We start from the raw sequence: 19222 nt of genomic DNA, 5'->3' as shown, positions 1-19222 counted from the left end.
GTTTTTCTCTGCTCAGCATGCCAGTGTGACCCCCAGGGCTCTCTGAGTTCAGTGTGCGACCCCAATGGAGGACAGTGCCAGTGTCGTCCCAATGTTGTTGGAAGACAGTGTGACAGATGTGCCCCTGGCACCTTTGGGTTTGGGCCAAGTGGATGCCGACGTATGTTAAACCCTTGGCTCTGGGCTGTGCTGTGGTTGGGACCCTGAGTTTATGGCTTGTCGTGGAAACTCAGCCCCTCTCCTGCTCTCCTTACAGCGTGCGAGTGCCACATCCGAGGCTCTTACAGCGCCTTCTGCGACATGGAGACGGGCCAGTGCCACTGCTTCCCCGGGGTGTACGGGCGGCAATGCGACCGCTGCCTGCCCAGCTTCTGGGGCTTCCCCAGCTGCCAGCCCTGCCACTGCAATGGCCACGCTGACGACTGCAACCCCTACACCGGGGAGTGCCTGAGCTGCCGCGACCACACAGCTGGACACAACTGTGAGAGGTATGGCATGTGTGCCTTTTCCCTGGCCTCTCTCCTTCCCCACAGCAGGGTGGGTGCAGCAGCTGCAGGTGCTAGTGCTCAGGTGGGTGTGAAGCCACAGGGAAAGTTCCTGGGCCCTGGGAATCAGAGCAAGGCTTGTGGTCCTGGAAAATGATGGGAGTGGGGATCCCCTCTTCCCTGCCTGCAGCCTTGCACCTCACAGCAGTACCTGTGCAAGTGACCCAGAGCACGTTGCAGGACCCCAGGCCTTTAGCGAGCCGTTGCAAGCCTTCTGAGAGGCCTTGCAGTGGCAGGGCTGACATCCAACCGTGGGTCTCCTGCTCTTACACCGGTGTAAACCAGACAAATTTGTGTCTGTGGACACAGCTGCTAGGAGTGTGAGTGGTAAGGGACAGCCATGAGGATGTTTCTGCCCTTTGGTTCTTCACAGTGGTAGAAAATCTGAGCATGGTTACAGCAAGGCTGCAGTGTGTTTCCCTGTATGCTGTGTACCCTCTTGTGCAGGTGCCAGGCTGGCTACTATGGAGACCCCATCCTGGGATCAGGTGACCATTGCCGCCCCTGCCCTTGCCCTGATGGCCCCGAGAGTGGACGCCAGTTTGCCAGTGGCTGTTACCAGGATCCAGTTACACTGCAAGTCGTGTGTGTCTGTAGCGTGGGATACATAGGTACTTGGTGGGAGTATGGAGGGGTGGCTGGTTGGGTTGAACCTCTCAGGGAGAAGGGTATGTGTGTATATAGGTTAGATGTGACCACAGCACCAGCATCAGTGGGTTGTTGCTGGGGGCTTGCCTCACCTGGAAGGTGGCAGGGCGGAGTGACTTGTGCAGGTGATGCCAGCGCCAACACGAACCTCATCTCCAGCAGCGTGGTGAAGGATGACCAGTGGTCAGCAAAGGGTGGACAGGACAGCACTGGATGAGCAGCATGCCTTGGGGCCCTGGGTGGTACCATCCGTGCTCTGCAGCAAGTTGCCGTGGTCTCACCAAGTGCAGTCTCTGTTTCTTTAAACGTGATCCAGTTAATGCCCCCCACTAATGGTCTTCATTGCCTTGCTGGTTACGGGGCTGCGCACTAGCACTAGTGCTGGCAATTCCCACTGTGCCTGTTTGTTCAAACAGGCAGTCGATGTGATGAATGTGCGTCTGGCTTCTTTGGGAGCCCCGATGAGGTTGGCGGCGCCTGCCAGCCGTGCCAGTGCAACAACAACATCGACACCACTGACCCAGAGGCCTGTGACAAGAGGAGCGGAGCGTGCGTGAAGTGCCTGTATCACACCGAGGGTGAAAACTGCCACCTCTGCAGGCAGGGCTACTACGGGAGCGCCCTGCAGCAGGACTGCAGAAGTGAGTGGGGGGCACGGCTGCAGCCCTTGCACCAGCCTTGTCGGGGGCAGCAGCAGACACCTGAACACTTTTTACCTGGGAGCATTTGGGGTGGAGGGAAAACCTTATTACTTCCAGCTGGAGTTGCCTGCAGCTGCCCTGCAGCTGGGTGGGGCTCCTGGCTGGGAGGGGGTCCTCTACGTTTTAGAGGGAGGACAGAGACATTTGCTGAAAAGAGGAGGATTTTGCAGGAGGGCAGCTTTTAACCCTCTTGATAGAGGTCTCTGTTTATCCCTTCTCCAGAGATAAGGTGGTGGGGGGAGGGTTTAGCTTTTGTTTACAGCAGCTCCCTACAGGTGTGCGCAGGCAGTGGGAACGAGGGCCGTGACAGGAGGCTGAAGTGGATGGTGGGGAGGCAGAGCTACCTCTCCTGCAGCATCAGGCACAGCCCAGCAGGACAGGCAGGTCACTGAGTAGGAGAGCTCGCCATCAGCCAGTTGGCAACTTCAAGCGGATCTGCCACCGTAGCTGACTGACAGGGGTTGGGCAGACCTGGGCTTTGGTTGTACAGAGGGAGGAAAAGAGAAGAGCAGGGAGGGCTGGGCTGCTTGAATGAGGAACTCCTGTGGCCTTGTGTGAGGTGGCCAGCCTCAGACATTATGAGGACTCTTGGGCAGTGCTGGATGTCATTCAGTGTTGGGTCAGTCAGGCCTGGCCGCTGGCATATGCCCACACCTCTGCAGACTCGGAGAATAAACTAGATATGAAGTCATGGCAGTCTGGTAGCAGGAGGGCAGGTTGACATGGAGGTGCCTTGCTCTTTTCCTCAGAGTGCGTCTGCAACTACCTGGGCACTGTTCGGGAGGACTGCGAGGGCTCGGAGAGCTGCCGGTGTGAGGCGGCCACCGGGCAGTGCCGGTGCCTCCCAAACGTGGTGGGGCAGACCTGTGACCACTGTGCCCCGCACACGTGGCGGCTGGCCAGCGGCACCGGCTGCGAGCAGTGCGACTGCGACCCTGCGCGCTCCCTCGGCCCAGCCTGCAACGAGGTGAGGGAGCACGGGCATGTGCCCAAGGTTTGGCCTCTGCTCTGGTGCAGTGCTGAGCTGCTGAGGAGTGCACATCTCCTGATGGGTCTGTTTTTTGGTTTTGGCAGTTCACAGGGCAGTGCCACTGCATGCCAGGCTTTGGAGGCCGGACCTGCCGGGAGTGCCAGGAACTCTTCTGGGGCGACCCAGCTGTGGAGTGCTTAGGTGAGTCCAGCCCTGGTGCCTGCTCCACCTGCTCCTTTTGGAAATGTCTGTGTGGCTGGGCACACCATCACACCCTGGTTCACTAGGACACCCCTGGCAGGAGCAGCCCACTTGAGCCTTGGAAAAGAGGGAGGAAGGCATGGTGGGGTCTGCCCTGGGGTTTTGGTGCCTTTTGGGATGGGACGTGAGGCAGGAGGTCAGCCCTGTGCTTGTCCGTGTTTTTCTTGTCTGACCTGTATTTAGAAACAAACCTCTCTGTTTAGAAGCAACTCTTCCTTAAGGGTAAGGTTGCTATGCTGTCAGGTAAGCCAGCATGATAAGAAAACCTATCACAAGCATTTGAGTTTGAGAATTGGTCTGGAAACCAGTTCCCTTTGCCTTTCAGTTGTATGTAGCTGAAGACCACTGTCTCCTGTGTCTTCTTACAGAGACTTGCCCTGAATAAATAAGGTTTTTTATTTAGTAGGAGACTTTCCTTATATTTCACATGAAAATAAAGGAGAAAGCAGAGACCATGCAGTGGGTTAGCCATAGCTACATGCTGCGAAACAGAGCACTGTGGAGTAGGTTGTTTAGAAAACTGGATGGCCTCTGTCCTTTCATTATAAACAAGTCTGTTCATTAGCTGGAAAAGAATCTTCAAACATTGTCCAGACCAGAACAAACTTATATCTCTGATCTGTTCAAATAGGAGCCTTTGCCAAGAGGGGTTGCAATAGATGAAGGTATTTTTTCCTGCAGGGAGGAATGTGCTTGCTGTGGTCTTTAATCAATCCCTTACAATAGAGATACCTTAGAGCCCATTATCTTGGTAGATAGTCAAGTCACAGCTACTTAGTTACTGCAGCAGATGAAAGGACTAGGGAATTGTCCTAGTTCCTGAGTACATATTGGGTTTCTTGGGGAAAAGGCTGCCTTTCGAGAGGCTGTGTGTGTTCTGATGTGGTAAGGGGTGTGCTGACCCTGCTGGCTCCAGGGCAGGGATTGTCTCTTGGTATCGGTTGTCTCCATCAGGGTTTATTGATGGAGTCCATCTGCATACCGTATCAGCAGGATTTTGCAGCATACCAGCATTTCTGGTCTCTCTTGGAGTTTTCTGCTGTCTTTTGAACATGTGAAAACCTGTTCTAATGTTTCTGAAGTAAAAAGAGAATATATTCTTCAGAGCCCATCTTTACCATGCAAGATCTACACTCCCCTTCCAGCCTGCCATCCCTTCTGTGCCCTAGTGATAGAGGAGCCTCACTCAGCTGGAAACACAGATTTTCCTTCATGATTACATCCAGCAGGAGGTCTCTGGCAGGTGGGGAGAGCTGCTGCCCAGGGCTGAGCAGTGGCAGTCTGCGGCGTGATGCTCTGGACAGGCTCCAGGCGTGGAACACATCCAGCCAGGTGGTGCTGCAGACTCTCCCTGGTGTGGTGGGGTCAGTGCCTCCTGCCTGTCTCCTGTCTTTCCTTGGCAAGGAGACAATTGACTTCTCGGCCCTCATTTAGCCCCGGGGAGTGAGTGGTGATGTTCAGGCTGGCAGACTTGCAGCTGCTGCGTGGGCAGGTAGCAGTTCTCAGGGGTAAGCGGGTTGCAGGCGAGCTGGAAAACCGTGCCGTTTAAGGAGCTGCTGAGCAGTGTCCCTGGAAAATAGCTGAGATCTGGCTTGCAGCCAAAGTGAAGCTGGAACTGAGACAAGGCTTTGTCACAAAGATGTCTGCTCCAGTTGCAGGGGAACACTTGGGCTCCTGGCCATGCCGTTTGCCACCTGGTGTGTTCTGGCTGGCCCAAGCAGCCAGGAGGGCCACGTTCTGTGCTGCATTCAGGAGCAAAATAGAAACCAGTCTGGTTGGGGAAGAGCGAAAACTCTGAACCATGTGAGTGTGGATACAGTCTTCACTGAGTTGATGTAGAGGTGTGGACATCAGTCCCAGTGACTCCAGGGTGGGATCCTTCACTCTCTAGGGCGAGTGGCTTCTGCTCAAGGTTGGAAACCGCAGGGTGAATCAATTACGCCAAGGACAGTGATGTGTGACCTCTTCACAAGAGGTGTTCAGGTTGTTGGCATGAAGAAACACAAGTTCCTGATGAGAAATGGGGACCACACCGCTCATGTTGCTTTGACAACCTTTAAAATTCTAAAAAAACCCAAGCGCCTGCAAATAACCTCTGGACACAGCTGTGTGGAGATGTACAAAATGGCCCATGTAGGACAGGCTGCAGCTCCCCATGGGTTCTCAGGCACTTGCAGCAGCACTAAACTGTGGATGTGGCCCAGGGTCCCAGTACACTCCACTGGAAACCAGGCTCTAGGGCACTCTTCCCTGCCATCCCCATTGCCAGCTGCTGCCTGTGACTTCTTTTCTAGAAACCTTGGTAATACCAGAGATGGTGAAGCAGGAGCTGGGGAAGGCAGGGTTTTGTACGTGCTCTGGGTGCTTTGATTTACAGTCTGTGCCCCCTGCAGTGGCAAGTGTTACCTGATGTCTCCTCTGTGCGTGTCCACAGATCTCACACTGGCACCACACTGCTGGGGCAGGCTGAGGTGGGTCCCTGTATTTGGACAGCATCTTGAACCCGCAGCACTGGGTGCACTTCAGCACCCACAAATGTCCATGGGGCATCACACACCACAGAGAGCCTGTAGGCTGGGTCTTCGGAGACAGCTTATCCCCCATGCTTTGAAAAAGCACAACATTCTCTCACTGAACTTGTCATAATGCCTGAAACAAGCACAGCAGAAGCATAGAGGATGGGGAAGAGCCCAGCATTTCTCTCTTGGCCTCATGCAGGTCCCTAGGAGGATTAGAGTGAGCAGGAGCTGTGCTGTGAGCACTGCTCCGGGGGCAGTGCTAGCCCCTTGGCAGGGCTCTTCTGCCATTGCTCCAGCCACGAGCTGTCTGCAGCTCCCCATGAGCCTGTGTGTGAACGCGTGTTTGTGTGCATAAAAATCCTTCCTGAGGTAGTAAATAATAGCACTACAGAGTTCATCAAATGCAGGTCTCTGAGGCATTCTGCTGGAGCTTTTCCAAAGCCTGGCAACTACAGTGCAGGACTCGGCATGCCGAGTTCTGCGCCAGCCTCAACCCGCAAAGCACGTCTGCAGCAGAAAGCTCCAGGCTCCTGGGAAGCCTGAGATGTGGAGTGGCTGCATATGCAGCTCAAACAATGCCCTTGCACAGTAGATACTTGAAGTTTATGTTTCATCTAATATGAAGGAGATGGCAATTTTACTGTCATTACTGTTTCAATAAATTGAACAAACAGACCAGAGTGCAGTTAGTAGGAAGTACTGTGTGAGATTGGAAGTTAGGTGGTGTTGCTATAGCCCCTTCAGAAGCATACCAATGTCAATATCTTTCTGTGTTGGACACAATTATCAAATCCTATAGCAAAACCACAGATTTTAATTGAACTACGAGCAAAAGGAAGTAATGTTTTTCATCAAATACACACTGCATACATTGACAAAATGTTGTTTTTCTCAGTTTTTAGTCTTTATGTGGCTGGTGCAGAAACAACTGTTTGCTGCAAATTACCCTATTGCCATTTAAGAAAAAGTTTTATAGTCTTAAATTTTAACACCTGGGTCTTAAACTAGTCACAGGCTGCTTTTATAGGCGGCGTTTCTGGTGTTGAGAGAAGACTACCTGGTGTCTCGTTTCCTTCTGTGAGAAGTGTCTAAAGGAAGTCAGACAAATTCTATACTAAAGAAAATACAATTTTCACTTTGAGTTTCATAATTTTAATTGACCTAAGGTCATAAAATATTGTAATGTGTATTGATTGTTTCTGGAAGGCTATCCTTCTGGCACAGTCTGCTAGCATGTTAAGATGTAGCACAACTCCACTATTTTAGGCTGGGATCTTATCTTAACATTCCTACTGAAAATCACAATACTGACGAGTTAGCACTATGCTTGCAGGGCAACTTGAATCAATAGCTGATTATTCAGAAGAAATTTTCTAGCTCTGCAGAACTTTCAACCTTACAAATTGCTGAATGGTTTTCTTATCACAGTGCCTCACTACCACTGGGAAATGATGCCAGGAAATCATGTCTGAACAAAACCTGTGTGTTTTTTCTGCAGAGGAGTTAAACATTTGATGCTCGCTGCCCTCAGTCTCAAGCAGTAAAGGAAATATTTCTGGAAAAATTATTCCTCTTTGGTATAGGGTGATGTACAACACTTGTTTGTTCCTGGCATCCTCCAGTAAGGAATTGAACACTGATACTGGCCCATTCAATATCCATTCTATCACCTCTGCTGTAGTATCAAGTGCTCTGACACACGAGTTTAAATTAAGGGAGGTGCAAATGTGCTGCATATTGAATTACAGTAGTTTAAATGGAAGTGAGTTCTAAATATTTAAAATCAGAGGGAAAGGTAGCAGATCTGTCAGAGCAGGTGAAAGATAAAGCAATTCATAGATCCTTGTGAGTTTAAAGCAAACCTCTCAAGCTAGTAATTTGCTTCTTTTGGATTTCTCCTCTTAGGATTGTACAAGACTGCAGTTGATTTGTTACTTCTATCTTTAGGATTAGGAAAAAGGAGGAGGACAAATACACTGATGAAGGTGATACAGAAATTACACATGGATACTCAGTGCTTGCATGCACATACGTGCACATGCATTTATGAACAGATACTGCTACAATCCTTTATACTCACAATCTGCTAATCAGCAGATCCTGACTGAAGAATTTGGCTAAAACTTTTGCTGTCAAAAATATGATTTCACTGAAGTTGAAGTATGCCACAAAAGAATTGCTGATTGAGTTACACGCTCAATTAAAGAAAACAATACGCCCAGTTCCAAAATGACATTTCAAAACAGAAACCTATTGTTTAATTTACTAAATGCTCCTTTGAAAACCCTTACATCTTGGGCCAGTGATTTCAAAAGACTTCTTTTCCTCCACTGTGTTTTCCATGGGAGGTACTGCAATGTCCTGCTCTGCTTACAGATTTGAAGCCTGTCTGACACTGATCTTCAATGCAAGCAGCCGTGTCTGCACTGACTTGCAGCCCTTCACCTTGGCCTTGGGCCATCTGTCTGCATGAAGGGAGAGTGATCAACCATTTGTCTTGAGGGCATTTCCAACTCAAAGTGGTCAAGGCATCCATAAACTCAACATCTACGATTTTGCAGTACAAAATGAACTACTTTGCCAATTTCTTGTCATGTAAGCATGGGGAAGCCACATAAAAGGAGTTTACAGGACTAAGTCTTTCCCTGCACCACATATACTATGATAAATAGAGTATAAAGCTGTTGGTAGCTACTGAGCCATATCTGAAACACTTCTGCATCCCTAGCCATGCCTATATGTTTCTTGTTCTTGGAAAACGTTTGGATTAACCAGGCATATGCGAACACTGGATGTGTTGTAGCTACTCAGGTTTTACATCAGACTTAGGAGTGTGCTGGTTGGGGCCAAAATCTCTCTGAGTGAAGCAATACTTTGCAGATGGTGTCTGAGTTAGCCTGTTTAGGTACAGCAGAAGCAAAACTCCTGTAACAGCAGTCTTAGTCCTGGACAGCATCTGAGTTACACCATGGCCACAGGAATAGTTGGACATAACAAAGGAGGTGTTGGAGGAACAAGAACTCTACTCTGGCTAGAAGTGATGCTTTGGTCAAACACAATACTGGGCATGATGTGCTGGATCATTCTGACATGGTGTTTGCTCTGTTTCTAGCAGGTGATAGGAATCAAGGTATCTCTGGTATTCACATCCCAGTTCATTGGCAGTCACAATTGAATGTCACAGGAATCCTTTTGGTGCATGTGCACCCACCATCATGAATGATGGATGCATAACTCCGGTGTTCTTCCATGAGCTATTTGCCAGTCCTGTGCCAGTCTTTTCTGGTCTGTGCCAGCTTGGAGGTCCTCCTTTCCTTTCACATATATCCTGCCACTGTCACTATGCCTTTGTCCCTTTAGGATGAAGTTGTGCCCTTCAGTCAAAGAGACTGAAGCCAGCAGGTTCTTGGCAGGCAGGCACTGCCTGAGGCAGAGGTGAAAGCTGGCACTGAGCTATTTGCCTGGTGGCCTGCAATGTTCAAGGTGCTCCTCACTGCGTAGAAGGCTTTATATGATCTTGGCTTGGGCTTGCTTTCTTTCTCTTGAGAACTGGCCACAATCAAAGTGAATGGAGGGTTTGATCCTCATCGTGCTATAAAGGGAGGGTGCTGTCTTCAGTGGCCTTGGACATGCTTCTTGCTGGGATGTAAAAGGCCTGGTGGTGGTGTCCAGGGCACAAAATACAGGACTCATCCACTAGAGGTGTTAGAGATGGTTAGGGTTTGAAAGCTGGTGTGGTCCAGTGTATGGTTAATCTCTTGGGAGGATCATGAAGAAAAGGAAGAGCAAGTATGAAACCAGCACTTTTGAAAGCCATTTTATATACATTTCATTCAGGGGACTGAGGTAATTCAAAGCCAGGATTGCCTGCTTCTGGGCTTGATAGAAAATCCTAAAATGGAGAAATAACCCACAGTAATGTTTCCAGTTGCCTTGTACAGTTTTCTCACAGTCCTGCAAAGCTCGGTTTGGGAGTTCGGTAGGACTGGAAACGTGATGATTCTTCCAACTGTTGTGCTGCATTTAGAATAAATTACTTCTTTGCTCTTATCATCCCCTCACAGGCAGCTGCAGAGTTTGGGTTTTCACTTAGCAAACAAGTTAGTACCTAAATTCTTTTCTCTTCTTCCCTAGCATTTTCTGGTTCCAGAGATTTTGGAATCCACTTTGCCATGTAAAGGTTACTAAAGCCATGTCATCTGCTTTTCCCGAATATGCAGGTATTCAGGAGTAGAATTACCAATGTGGGGTTAGGTTGGTTTTTTTTTTTCACATTAAGCCTTTTAAATCCACAAGTAAATATAGTGATCTGATTTGCCAGCAGCAAGTATTCATGTAACTTGATCAGACCTCAGGATCTTTGAGAAAAACCACATGCCATTTAGCTTCTTTCTATACAGAGAAATTTGGACAATTCATCATTATACCAAGGGCCTTATTAGTTGACAGAAGGGTTAACTGACCTTCAAACAGGAACTCAACGGTTTGCCTGCAGGGAACATATTCCATGGTGAGTTGACTACTTAAGCACTTTCGATGTAAAGTAAAAACAATCTCTTGTGTCAGGGTATAATTCAAAGAACAAAGGACCGTTTTGCTCAATTGTGCAGGCAGCAGAAGTTATTTTTGTCTCTTGCCTATCATATTCACATTGCACAAGAAAGTCGTTTTGTGGAGGAGTGATTTGTTCTGATGAGGCTCTTCGTGTAACTTTTGAACTGAAGACCACCACTGTGTTCTGGCATTGAAGCAAACAATGTCCAGTCTTGAAAACGGCTTTGTGTTTTGCCCTGTTTTCAAGGGGGCATTTGCTTTGGGTGTTTGAATTGATTTATGGGCCTTTTTGAGCCATTTACCTCCTTTGAGAACGCCTGGTAAATGGATGTGTAAGTGAGGGGTTTTATCAGGTATGCCAGTTCTTTTCCTGTTTAGGGAACATGTGCTTGACCTGCTTCGGGTGCACTCTGCTATAATGGTAGGTAGATGATGTGCATATTTTCAAAGCCTCTCTTTTTGTTGTTTGCTGCTATCTCTTTATTAAAAGCTTTGCATGTTGGTGGTGTCCTCTGCTGCTGCTGGCTCCTGTGTAATTAAGGAGGTCAAGTGGCAGCATGGAAATGCTTCTCCTGATAGCATTATTGCATACAAAGCATGTCTGTGCTTTCAGCAGTGACAGTGCATCACTGAGTTAATTGAGTAACTTCTCTCTGTGGTGGGTTAGTGCCAAAGAAGTGCATTTCAGGAAGGAGTGAATACTAACTCCCAAGTTGGTGCTTGAAGTGTGAAATAATTTATATATATATATACACACATCTGTTAAATGTCCTCATTCCCACTTGAGGGTGACAAACAGCATGTAGGCTCTTGGTCGTTAAGACCTCAGGCAGGGCTGCCCATGACCACATTCTTTGTTCTATTCCACTTGTCACTGCTAGATTTTTTCTGATTTTCTGTACACCCAAAATGTCAGCCCAGTGCCAGACTCCTCAATGTGTGTTGTGAATGTTTTCCCACTGTCTGTGGCAGGAGCATGTTCTGAGCCTGTACCTCTGCCTAGAAGATCTCACAAGGGCTTTTGCTCCATAGATTTGTCCTGTTCTTGGAACTCAGTTGACTGTTACTCCTGTGCTGGAGGAGACAGTAAATGGTTGTTCCTAAATCAATTTTCCTTTTTCACTCATGGTTTGCTCTTAAACCCTCTGCTATCTATGTGCCTGCCTGCCATTTCTTTTCCTGTCCCGAGAGCCTTGCTCTACTCACTCTTCATTGCAGGAGTGAAACTGGGATCTTTGTTTTCTCTTGCTATCCAGTTGACATCTGAACATTGCCACAAGTGGTGTCCATCCTTGCTTCATTATTGTTCCTATTTCCGAGATATGCAAATCCTGGTCTCCCCTAGAGTTATTTCCCTATCTCTCTCCTCTTTCTCACTCACACTTGCTTCCCCCATACACAAGCAATACATGCATAATTAGCTTTTTATAATTCAGACACTGACTATGTCTGTATTCATTTCGCCACTTTATTATAACTGATTTTTTTTCCACCCTGCCAATATCACAGTCATTTCCCTCTCCATGGCCTTCACATGTGCCTTTTTCTCCTCCCAGCGTGCGATTGCAACCCTCGTGGCATCCAGACCCCACAGTGCGACCGTGCCACTGGGCAGTGCATCTGCAGTGAAGGGGTGGAAGGGCTGCACTGTGACAAGTGCTCCCGGGGCTACTCGGGCTTCTTCCCCGACTGTGTGCCGTGCCACCAGTGCTTTGCCCTCTGGGACGTGATCATCAGCGAGCTGGCTAATAGGACCCAGCAGTTCTTGGACAGGGCTAATACCCTCAAAATCACTGGAGTCACTGGCCCATACCAGCAGACGCTCAACACGCTGGAGGAGAAGCTCACGGAAATTAAAACCATCGTCGCTCAAAATCCAGCAGCCGAGCCCCTGAAGAACATTGGGAATCTCTTCGAGGAAGCAGAGTGAGTACACTTGTAGTTATATGGATGAGTCTGTCTTGGGAAGGAGTGGGAGTTCCAGTGAGCTGAGATTTACTTGAGTGACTGATGTCCCCATGCTGGGCTGAGGGCGCTCTGGCTCCGCTCCTCTGGCTGGGCAAGGATGCTGTGCTCCTGGGCTGCTGGAGCACCTCGCCATGCTCAGCACTGGCAGTGAGTGTCCATCCCGGGAGCGAGCAGAAACCTGGCCGGGGCAGGCAGGAGCAGCGCAGCTGCCACGTGCTGGGCTGGGGTTGTCCTGCCCCCCCTGCTCTTCAGGCAGCTAATTACCACAGAGCCACTCATGCTTGCCTTGCGCTGCCCCGGGGCAAAGGACAAACACAGCTATTATGTGAGAGAATAAAGAGTGGGAGAGATTAAATTCCTGGATTTCCGCATGTAGCTGATGAGTTGGAAACTTGGGCTCCTTTCTGAACTCTGAGCACGTGTGGGGGGAAAGCATCAGATTTATAACAGGGATTGTTTCCATTTTTCTCAGGGTGGAAGCCTTGTATTTTTTTTTTTTAGGGCTAAGCATACAAAAGATGGTAGTCTGGTGATGGGGCAGTCTAACATTAAGTAGGATTACAGAGGCTTTCTAGCCCTGTCTGCAACTGCTCCAGCTTGCTTGTAGCATTGTAAAGGGAACTGCACAAAGCAAAGGGCCGAGGATTAAACCACGAATGTCTCAATTAGGAATAGTTTGTGTCCTACAGCTCCCCTCCCTCCTGCTGGAGAGCTGGGGATTGCTGCTGCTTTTGGGCTCTGTGTGTATTAAGGGAGGCCAGAGCAGCTGAGGAGCTGCTTTTCCCTAACATACCTTATGTGTATCTGTTCTTGCTCCTCTCTGGCTGTATTGAAAAGTACTGGGCTTTGGAGGAGTCCTGGCAAACAGCAGGCTATTGGGCAGAGATTGAGAGAGATGTAAATTGATCTTAGATCTTAAATACTGCCTTGATTCTTTTAGAATGAGGAAATGCTGGGCTTGATGGGATCACCATGGCTGGGAGTAGCTTCCTATGCCCACTTTTGTTCCACAGCAGCCTTGACATGTAATATTCAGTTGCTTTTCCTTTTAGGGTTATCCCACTAGCTAAAGCCTGCTCCATGGCTCACTGAGTGAATGCTTAGAGCAGGAGGTTTTCCTTCATAGCCCTGGTGAGGAGGGATCTTTACAGAGAGTTTAAAGAATCCATTGTGTTAAAACTAAGCCTCCCCCCTTCCTGCTTCCTGAAGTTCAGATCTGTCCGATGAGCTCGTAGTAATCAAAACTACATTTGGGCTGTGTGGGATGGGAAGCAAATTATGTATGGATCATAGTAGTCAACTCTGACCTATGCAGTTGCCATGATACAAGAGCATTACACCAGTCCTCTGGAATCTGCCTCCAGTTAATCTTACACAAAGCAGCTGTTCTCTGAGCGATTTGGTGCTTTGGGTTTTCAAATGTGCTGTAGATTAAAAAGTAGTTTTGTGTAATAAAGGAAACAAAACAGTATTCAAGGTAGGCATGTTGTTACAAATCACTTGGAGCTCCACTGAGGGAGGACAGGTCCTGCCATGGGAGAAGATGGGTACATCTCTAGCCACCACTCTTCAGTGACATATGAGACATATGACCCTTCCTTCTCCCCCTGTTGAGTCCTGTGCCTGTTTTTCAGAAAGCTGACAGCAGATGTTACAGTTAAGATAGCTGACATAGAAGAAAATTTATCAGCCTTAGCAGCAAAGAGCAATAGCACAGACACTGACCTGAGCGCGCTGGAGACAGATGCCAAAAGTCTTGACCACGTCGTGAAAGAACTTGCAGAGCAGCTAGAGTTCATCAAGATCTCTGATGTTCGGGGTAAGTGTCACAGGGAGAGGGAGAAGGCAGCAGGATGTCCAAAGATTTAATTAGTGCATGGGTTTAAGTACCAGATTAATCTTCTAACTTGCAGTAAAACAGTTCCTCAGGGACAGGTTCTTCTGTGCATTAGCAGAGTTGCTGATGCAGCAGGAAATTTTTGCCCCTCGCCCCCTCACCCTGTCTCTTCCTCTGCACATTGCAATGCTGGCTCAAATTCTTGGGGCACAGAATCATCTTAAGGTGTCGTGCTACCATCATTGTAGATGAGACACAACAGCAGAAAGTGCACCACAGACTTCAAAGTACACTTGGACATCCCCCTTGCTCCCCCCAGTCTGTAAAATTGCTGTTTCTGGTTGAAAAAAGAGAGCTCATGGTAAAGGGCCCAGTTCTTCTGAGCCACCCAAGCCTTGCATGTCCATTGGCACACTGAAATGGGCCAAGAATCAAAATTTGCTGGAGAAAGAGGAATGTCACCAAGTTATTTGGAAAGCTGACTTCAAAGAAAGTATTTTTCTAATTTTTCTTACAAATTTCCTGGTTTGCAGGAAGTCTGAGATTGTTTCCAGTGAACATGGGATATTGCAGAGTGAGGCGAGTAGTATGTACAACAGGGGAGTCCCTGACTTTTGGCATTCTGCAAAGGAAAGCTACCCCAAGGTGCAGAGTATAGCCACCCCCATAGAGTCCCTCACACCCACACAAGGCCTTTCCAGGAGTTGTCCAAAATCAACAGTTCCATAAATCAGCATCTTTCATCAAGTAGTTGTTTCTTAGGAAGGCTCTAACTAGTTTCCAAGCAGTGACTCCATAAGCCAGACATCCCAGGACAAGTAACAAGAATTAATGGGATGAGGGAATCCTTAGAAAACAGACTGTTCCCCTAAAAACCCTAAAAGACCATATCTCCTTTTGCCCTTAGGGCAAGCAGAATTCAGTCACTAGGGTCAGAGAAAGGCTTAACTTCAAAGTCCGGCTTGACACACCAAGCAAAAAAGCAACCTTTCTTTCTACAACAGGCTGAATTCTGTCGTCCTTGCAATGGCACTGAACGCAGCTTCCAAGGCCAGCGTTTCATTTAATGTGATGTATCGCTAACCCCGATGTGTCATCTACTAACATCTATAATACACATTGCTAACATCTATAATATACATTATTTCGGGTTACTTAACAGAGTTCTCATCAGCTCCCTCTGATTTCTGCAGGAGCCTTGGATAGTATCACCAAGTATTTCCAGATGTCCCTGGAGGCAGAGGAGAGGGTCAATGCCTCCACTGTTCATCCCGATAGCGCCGTGGAGCTGTCAGCACAAACGCGGCAGGAAGTGGAAGACTTAATCAATGAGAAGGAGGCTCAGTTCAGGGCTAAACAAGAGGAGCAGTCGCGCCTTCTGGATGAACTCGCCGGCAAGCTGCAGAGCCTGGATCTCTCCGAGGTGGCTGAGAAGGTACACGGCTGAGAATCGCTGGGCTAGAACCCACAGCAGAACCAGAGCTGGGTTTGTGACGAAGCAGCAGGCGGGGAGGAAGCGGAGGGCGAGACAGTGTGAGATAGGCAGTTGGCTCATGAAAAATGCGCCTTGCTTGGTTGAGCAACCCCCTGGTTTTATGGGCTAGAACTGGGCTGTTTAAGTGGTGGGCTCTGAGACTACTGGCTTTCAAAGACCAGCCTTTCATGTTGGTCTTCCTCCTACTCTTCACAGCCCCAGCAGAGCACCTGTTTTTGCATCACCCCTGTCCTAACCTAATGTCCTTTTCTAGAGATGGAGTTCCCACGTGCAGAAAAGTGTGATAAATCTGCTGGGCTGAGAGCCATCCTCTTAAGCCTATCTCGAGTTCAGTGCTTGCTTTCCCTAGCTCCCCTCTTCCCTTCTGCAGCTCTGTAGGGTATGCTCTGTACCTGTACAGCGCCCGGCCATGCAGCGCTTCTGCTCACCCCAGCAGGTCTCAGCATCACCCCAAGCTCATCCTCCTGCTCCAGACAAAGCAGAATTTACAGGGAGCTGGAGTCAAAAGGGCATTTTCTCTGTTGAGAGTGCCTGCTCATCTGTAAATATGATTAAGGGTGGCTTTTTCTTGGGAGAGGCTGGGTGTTCCGTCAGTTTCTCTTTGAAGTTGGCCAGCTGCATTCAGTGAACAATCCCTGAACAACCCCGGGTGAAGGCAGGCTGCAGGACATTGCTCATTAACTCCCCTGGGCAGGCCAGGCCTGTGGTAGGAGTGAATTTTCACACACTGATTGTCCCTTGTCCTTTACAACTAGTCATCCCTCCCACTCCCTCAGCCCTCCTTTTTTCTCTGGAGGGAAGAAAGAGGCATCTTTTTGTTTAGTTTCTCTTCCCCTACATTCCTGCCCTGACTGTTCTTGGGGCCTGAAAATCTGGGGTAGATGTTTATCAAGGCAATAAATACTGAGTTGCTTGGAGGTGTAATCATGAGACACACACACATCTTTCTGCTTTCTAGCTACTGCTGGGTTACATGCCAAACAGGTAAGAGGGACTCATTTACACTTCACAGGAGACAGCTGCAGCTAACTTGGCTCAGGCCCTAGGTTTTTCCAGGGAGGTTTTTTGGCTGCAAAACCTCAGATAGTGACTATGATTTGGCAAAAAGAGGGGGGGGCATGAAAAGGTAAAAGAACCTCACAAGAATGAGGAAAATAATTTTCCCTCTGGTTAAATCATCTCCTTCGTTATCGAACAATTGACCAAGTCGTGGATAATTTTCAGGGCAATGTTGCTGATGGAAATAGTTTCACTTCTTAAGAAAAAAAGTTTGCTCTGAAATTTTGTGGTAGAATAGTGTCCTACTGCAGCCCCCATGCAGCCTAGCAATGGAAATCAGGCTGTGACTGCTTCCCTTGTCTCCTGTGTCCCTGCAGACGTGTGGCACTGCTCCGGGAGCCTCCTGCGCCGAGTCCGAGTGCGGGGGTTTGAGCTGTCGAACGGATGAAGGAAAGAAGAAGTGTGGAGGCCCCAGCTGTGCCGGGCTGGTGACCGTAGCTCACAATGCCTGGCAGAAGGCTATGGATTTTGACAGAGACATCCTCAGTGCGTTAGCAGAAGTTGAGCAACTCTCCAGAATGGTAATATGCCAAATCAATTGTTAAGATAGTAAAAAAGAAAAAAAAATCATTCTGTTGTAACACAGACACTAATTGGCAAAGTATGTGCTGGTTTTCTGCAGAAAATACTTCTTTTGAGTTGTGTAACTTCATCATGCTTGTAAATATCCTCAGAAAGGGGGCTTGCTAAAGTGAAGCTTCTTGTATAACTAAACATCAGCCTGAGTTGTTTAAACTAGCACTGGTGGTATGGATCAGGGCCAGCTTCCAAGTGTTCTGTGAGTTTTATGAGAAAAAGCATTCCATGTTACTATTGCTTCTGACTCCAGATGAATTGTTTTAAAACAAGCCCTAAAGCATAAGAAGATAAGAAAGCAAGCCTTCCATTTTCCTCTCTTTAGGTTTCTGAGGCAAAACAGAGAGCAGATGAAGCAAAACAAAATGCACAAGCAGTTTTGCTCAAAACCAATGCTACAAAAGAACAAGTGGACAGAAGCAATGAAGATCTGAGAAATCTTATTAAACAGATTAGAGACTTCCTAATGCGTAAGAACCTTACATTTTAATTGTATTTTAATTCTGGGTTTGTAAAAACTAGCTTTACATCTGCATTATCTTGCAAGGGTTAGTGCAATCGTTGTCATCCTTCTCCCCACCTCCGCCATACAGACAGTGTGTATGATGAAATCTGGAAACAGGAAAACTAAGAGAAAACCAAGATAATAAGAAAGTGAGAGCAAACTGTGACATGTTCTTGTGTGCATTTCAGCTGAGGCTGTTGTACTGCTGTACTTGGCCAAGTATGTCTGTAAGTTCTGGCTAGAAAGACAAAGTAGTATTTAAGGCAAAGGAAGTCAGAAACGGAGTGTTTCTCTCTCTGTAAGAAAGCAGGTAAAGGTTAAATAAGAGCCTTGTTCACCAGCAGCCCATTCCATGCCTGTTTGCTCAGGGCTGACTATGCTGGGAGCACAGATGCATCTACATGCAGCTGTTGGTTTTGTTTCCTGTGGGCTCGGGTCCCCCCAAGCATGGTGCAGCTGAGCATCAACATCTTCAAATGGCTTCCAAGAGAGCTATGCCAGCAGGGCCTATACACCTGCTGGGCCTCTCCTGAGAGGGAAGTCTCCCCTTGGGAAGTAATTTTAACACCTTGATTTTCCATAAATCTGGGGAGGAAGTCTTCCATGATTTTCCTTCTTAAGGAAGCAGCTGAACAAGAATTTGAGGGCTGAGATGTGACAGAAGGAAGCTTTTACTCACTTCTTTGTCATTTGTGTCCATCTGCTAGAAGACAGTGCTGACCTGGATAGCATCGAGGCAGTGGCTAATGAAGTGCTGAACATGGAGATGCCAAGCACTCCCCAGCAGCTGCAAGCCCTGACAGAAGATATTCGTGAGCGTGTAGAAAGCCTTTCTGATGTTGAGGTCATTCTGCAGCAGAGTGCTGGAGACATTGCCAGAGCAGAAATGCTACTGGAGGAAGCTAAAAAAGCGAGGTAGGCATCCCTGTTTCCATCTTATTGTGTCAGAAAACGCAGTTTAACTTTTCCCTGATGTAACTTCTCATTCCTTCAGTAAGGGGCAAAACCAGCCCGGTGCAGCATATGTTCTTTTTCCAGTTCCAAAGTAAGAGCATTTTTAGCATTAACAGAGTCTTGCTCCACAGCAAAGGTGCAACAGATGTTAAAGTCACCGCAGACATGGTGAAAGCAGCACTGGAAGAAGCTGAAAAAGCTCAAAATGCAGCTGAAAAAGCCATCAAACAAGCTGATGAAGATATTAAAGGAACTCAAGACCTGCTGACTTCAGTGAGTTCTTCATGAGTATTTCTTAAGATAATAGAAACAGCACCAAGTCTGGTGCTTTTAAACAGATGTAAACCTGTCTAAGGAAAGCTCTTGGGTACTGCAAAACAAAGACTGCAGTTAAAATGTATCTAAACCATTCCTGCCTTCACATCAACTTTTGAGTGAGTGTGACAGATGCTAGGGGACTATTTGCTCATGAACAAACCCAACTAGACAACAACAAAAAAAACCACCAAAAGGCTTTTCTCACCCTGTATCCTGCACCAACCAAGTTCAGTGAGCAGGACTGTTGCCCTCTAACACAGCAGGTCTGACAAGACCCCTGGCAAGCCCCAAAGGTTGTGTATTTGTATGCTC

At 47.9% G+C, this 19222-nt stretch overlaps 1 protein-coding gene across 1 annotated transcript in view; it reads left to right on the top strand.

The window, feature by feature from the left end:
* LAMB1 (laminin subunit beta 1) overlaps positions 1–19222 on the top strand; it is a 39698-nt gene that overhangs the window by 17042 nt on the left and 3434 nt on the right. The window contains 13 exon segments of the mRNA XM_008642572.2: positions 17–160; positions 257–488; positions 993–1156; positions 1610–1834; positions 2644–2861; positions 2969–3065; positions 11755–12124; positions 13801–13985; positions 15197–15438; positions 16875–17078; positions 17459–17603; positions 18346–18553; positions 18724–18865. Coding sequence (XP_008640794.1) covers positions 17–160; positions 257–488; positions 993–1156; positions 1610–1834; positions 2644–2861; positions 2969–3065; positions 11755–12124; positions 13801–13985; positions 15197–15438; positions 16875–17078; positions 17459–17603; positions 18346–18553; positions 18724–18865 — 2576 coding nt within the window.

The sequence above is a fragment of the Corvus brachyrhynchos genome, unplaced genomic scaffold (genome assembly GCF_000691975.1).
Source record: "Corvus brachyrhynchos isolate BGI_N302 unplaced genomic scaffold, ASM69197v1 scaffold239, whole genome shotgun sequence".
NCBI classification, from domain to species: domain Eukaryota; kingdom Metazoa; phylum Chordata; class Aves; order Passeriformes; family Corvidae; genus Corvus; species Corvus brachyrhynchos.
This window is presented reverse-complemented; position numbering and strand designations above follow the sequence as displayed.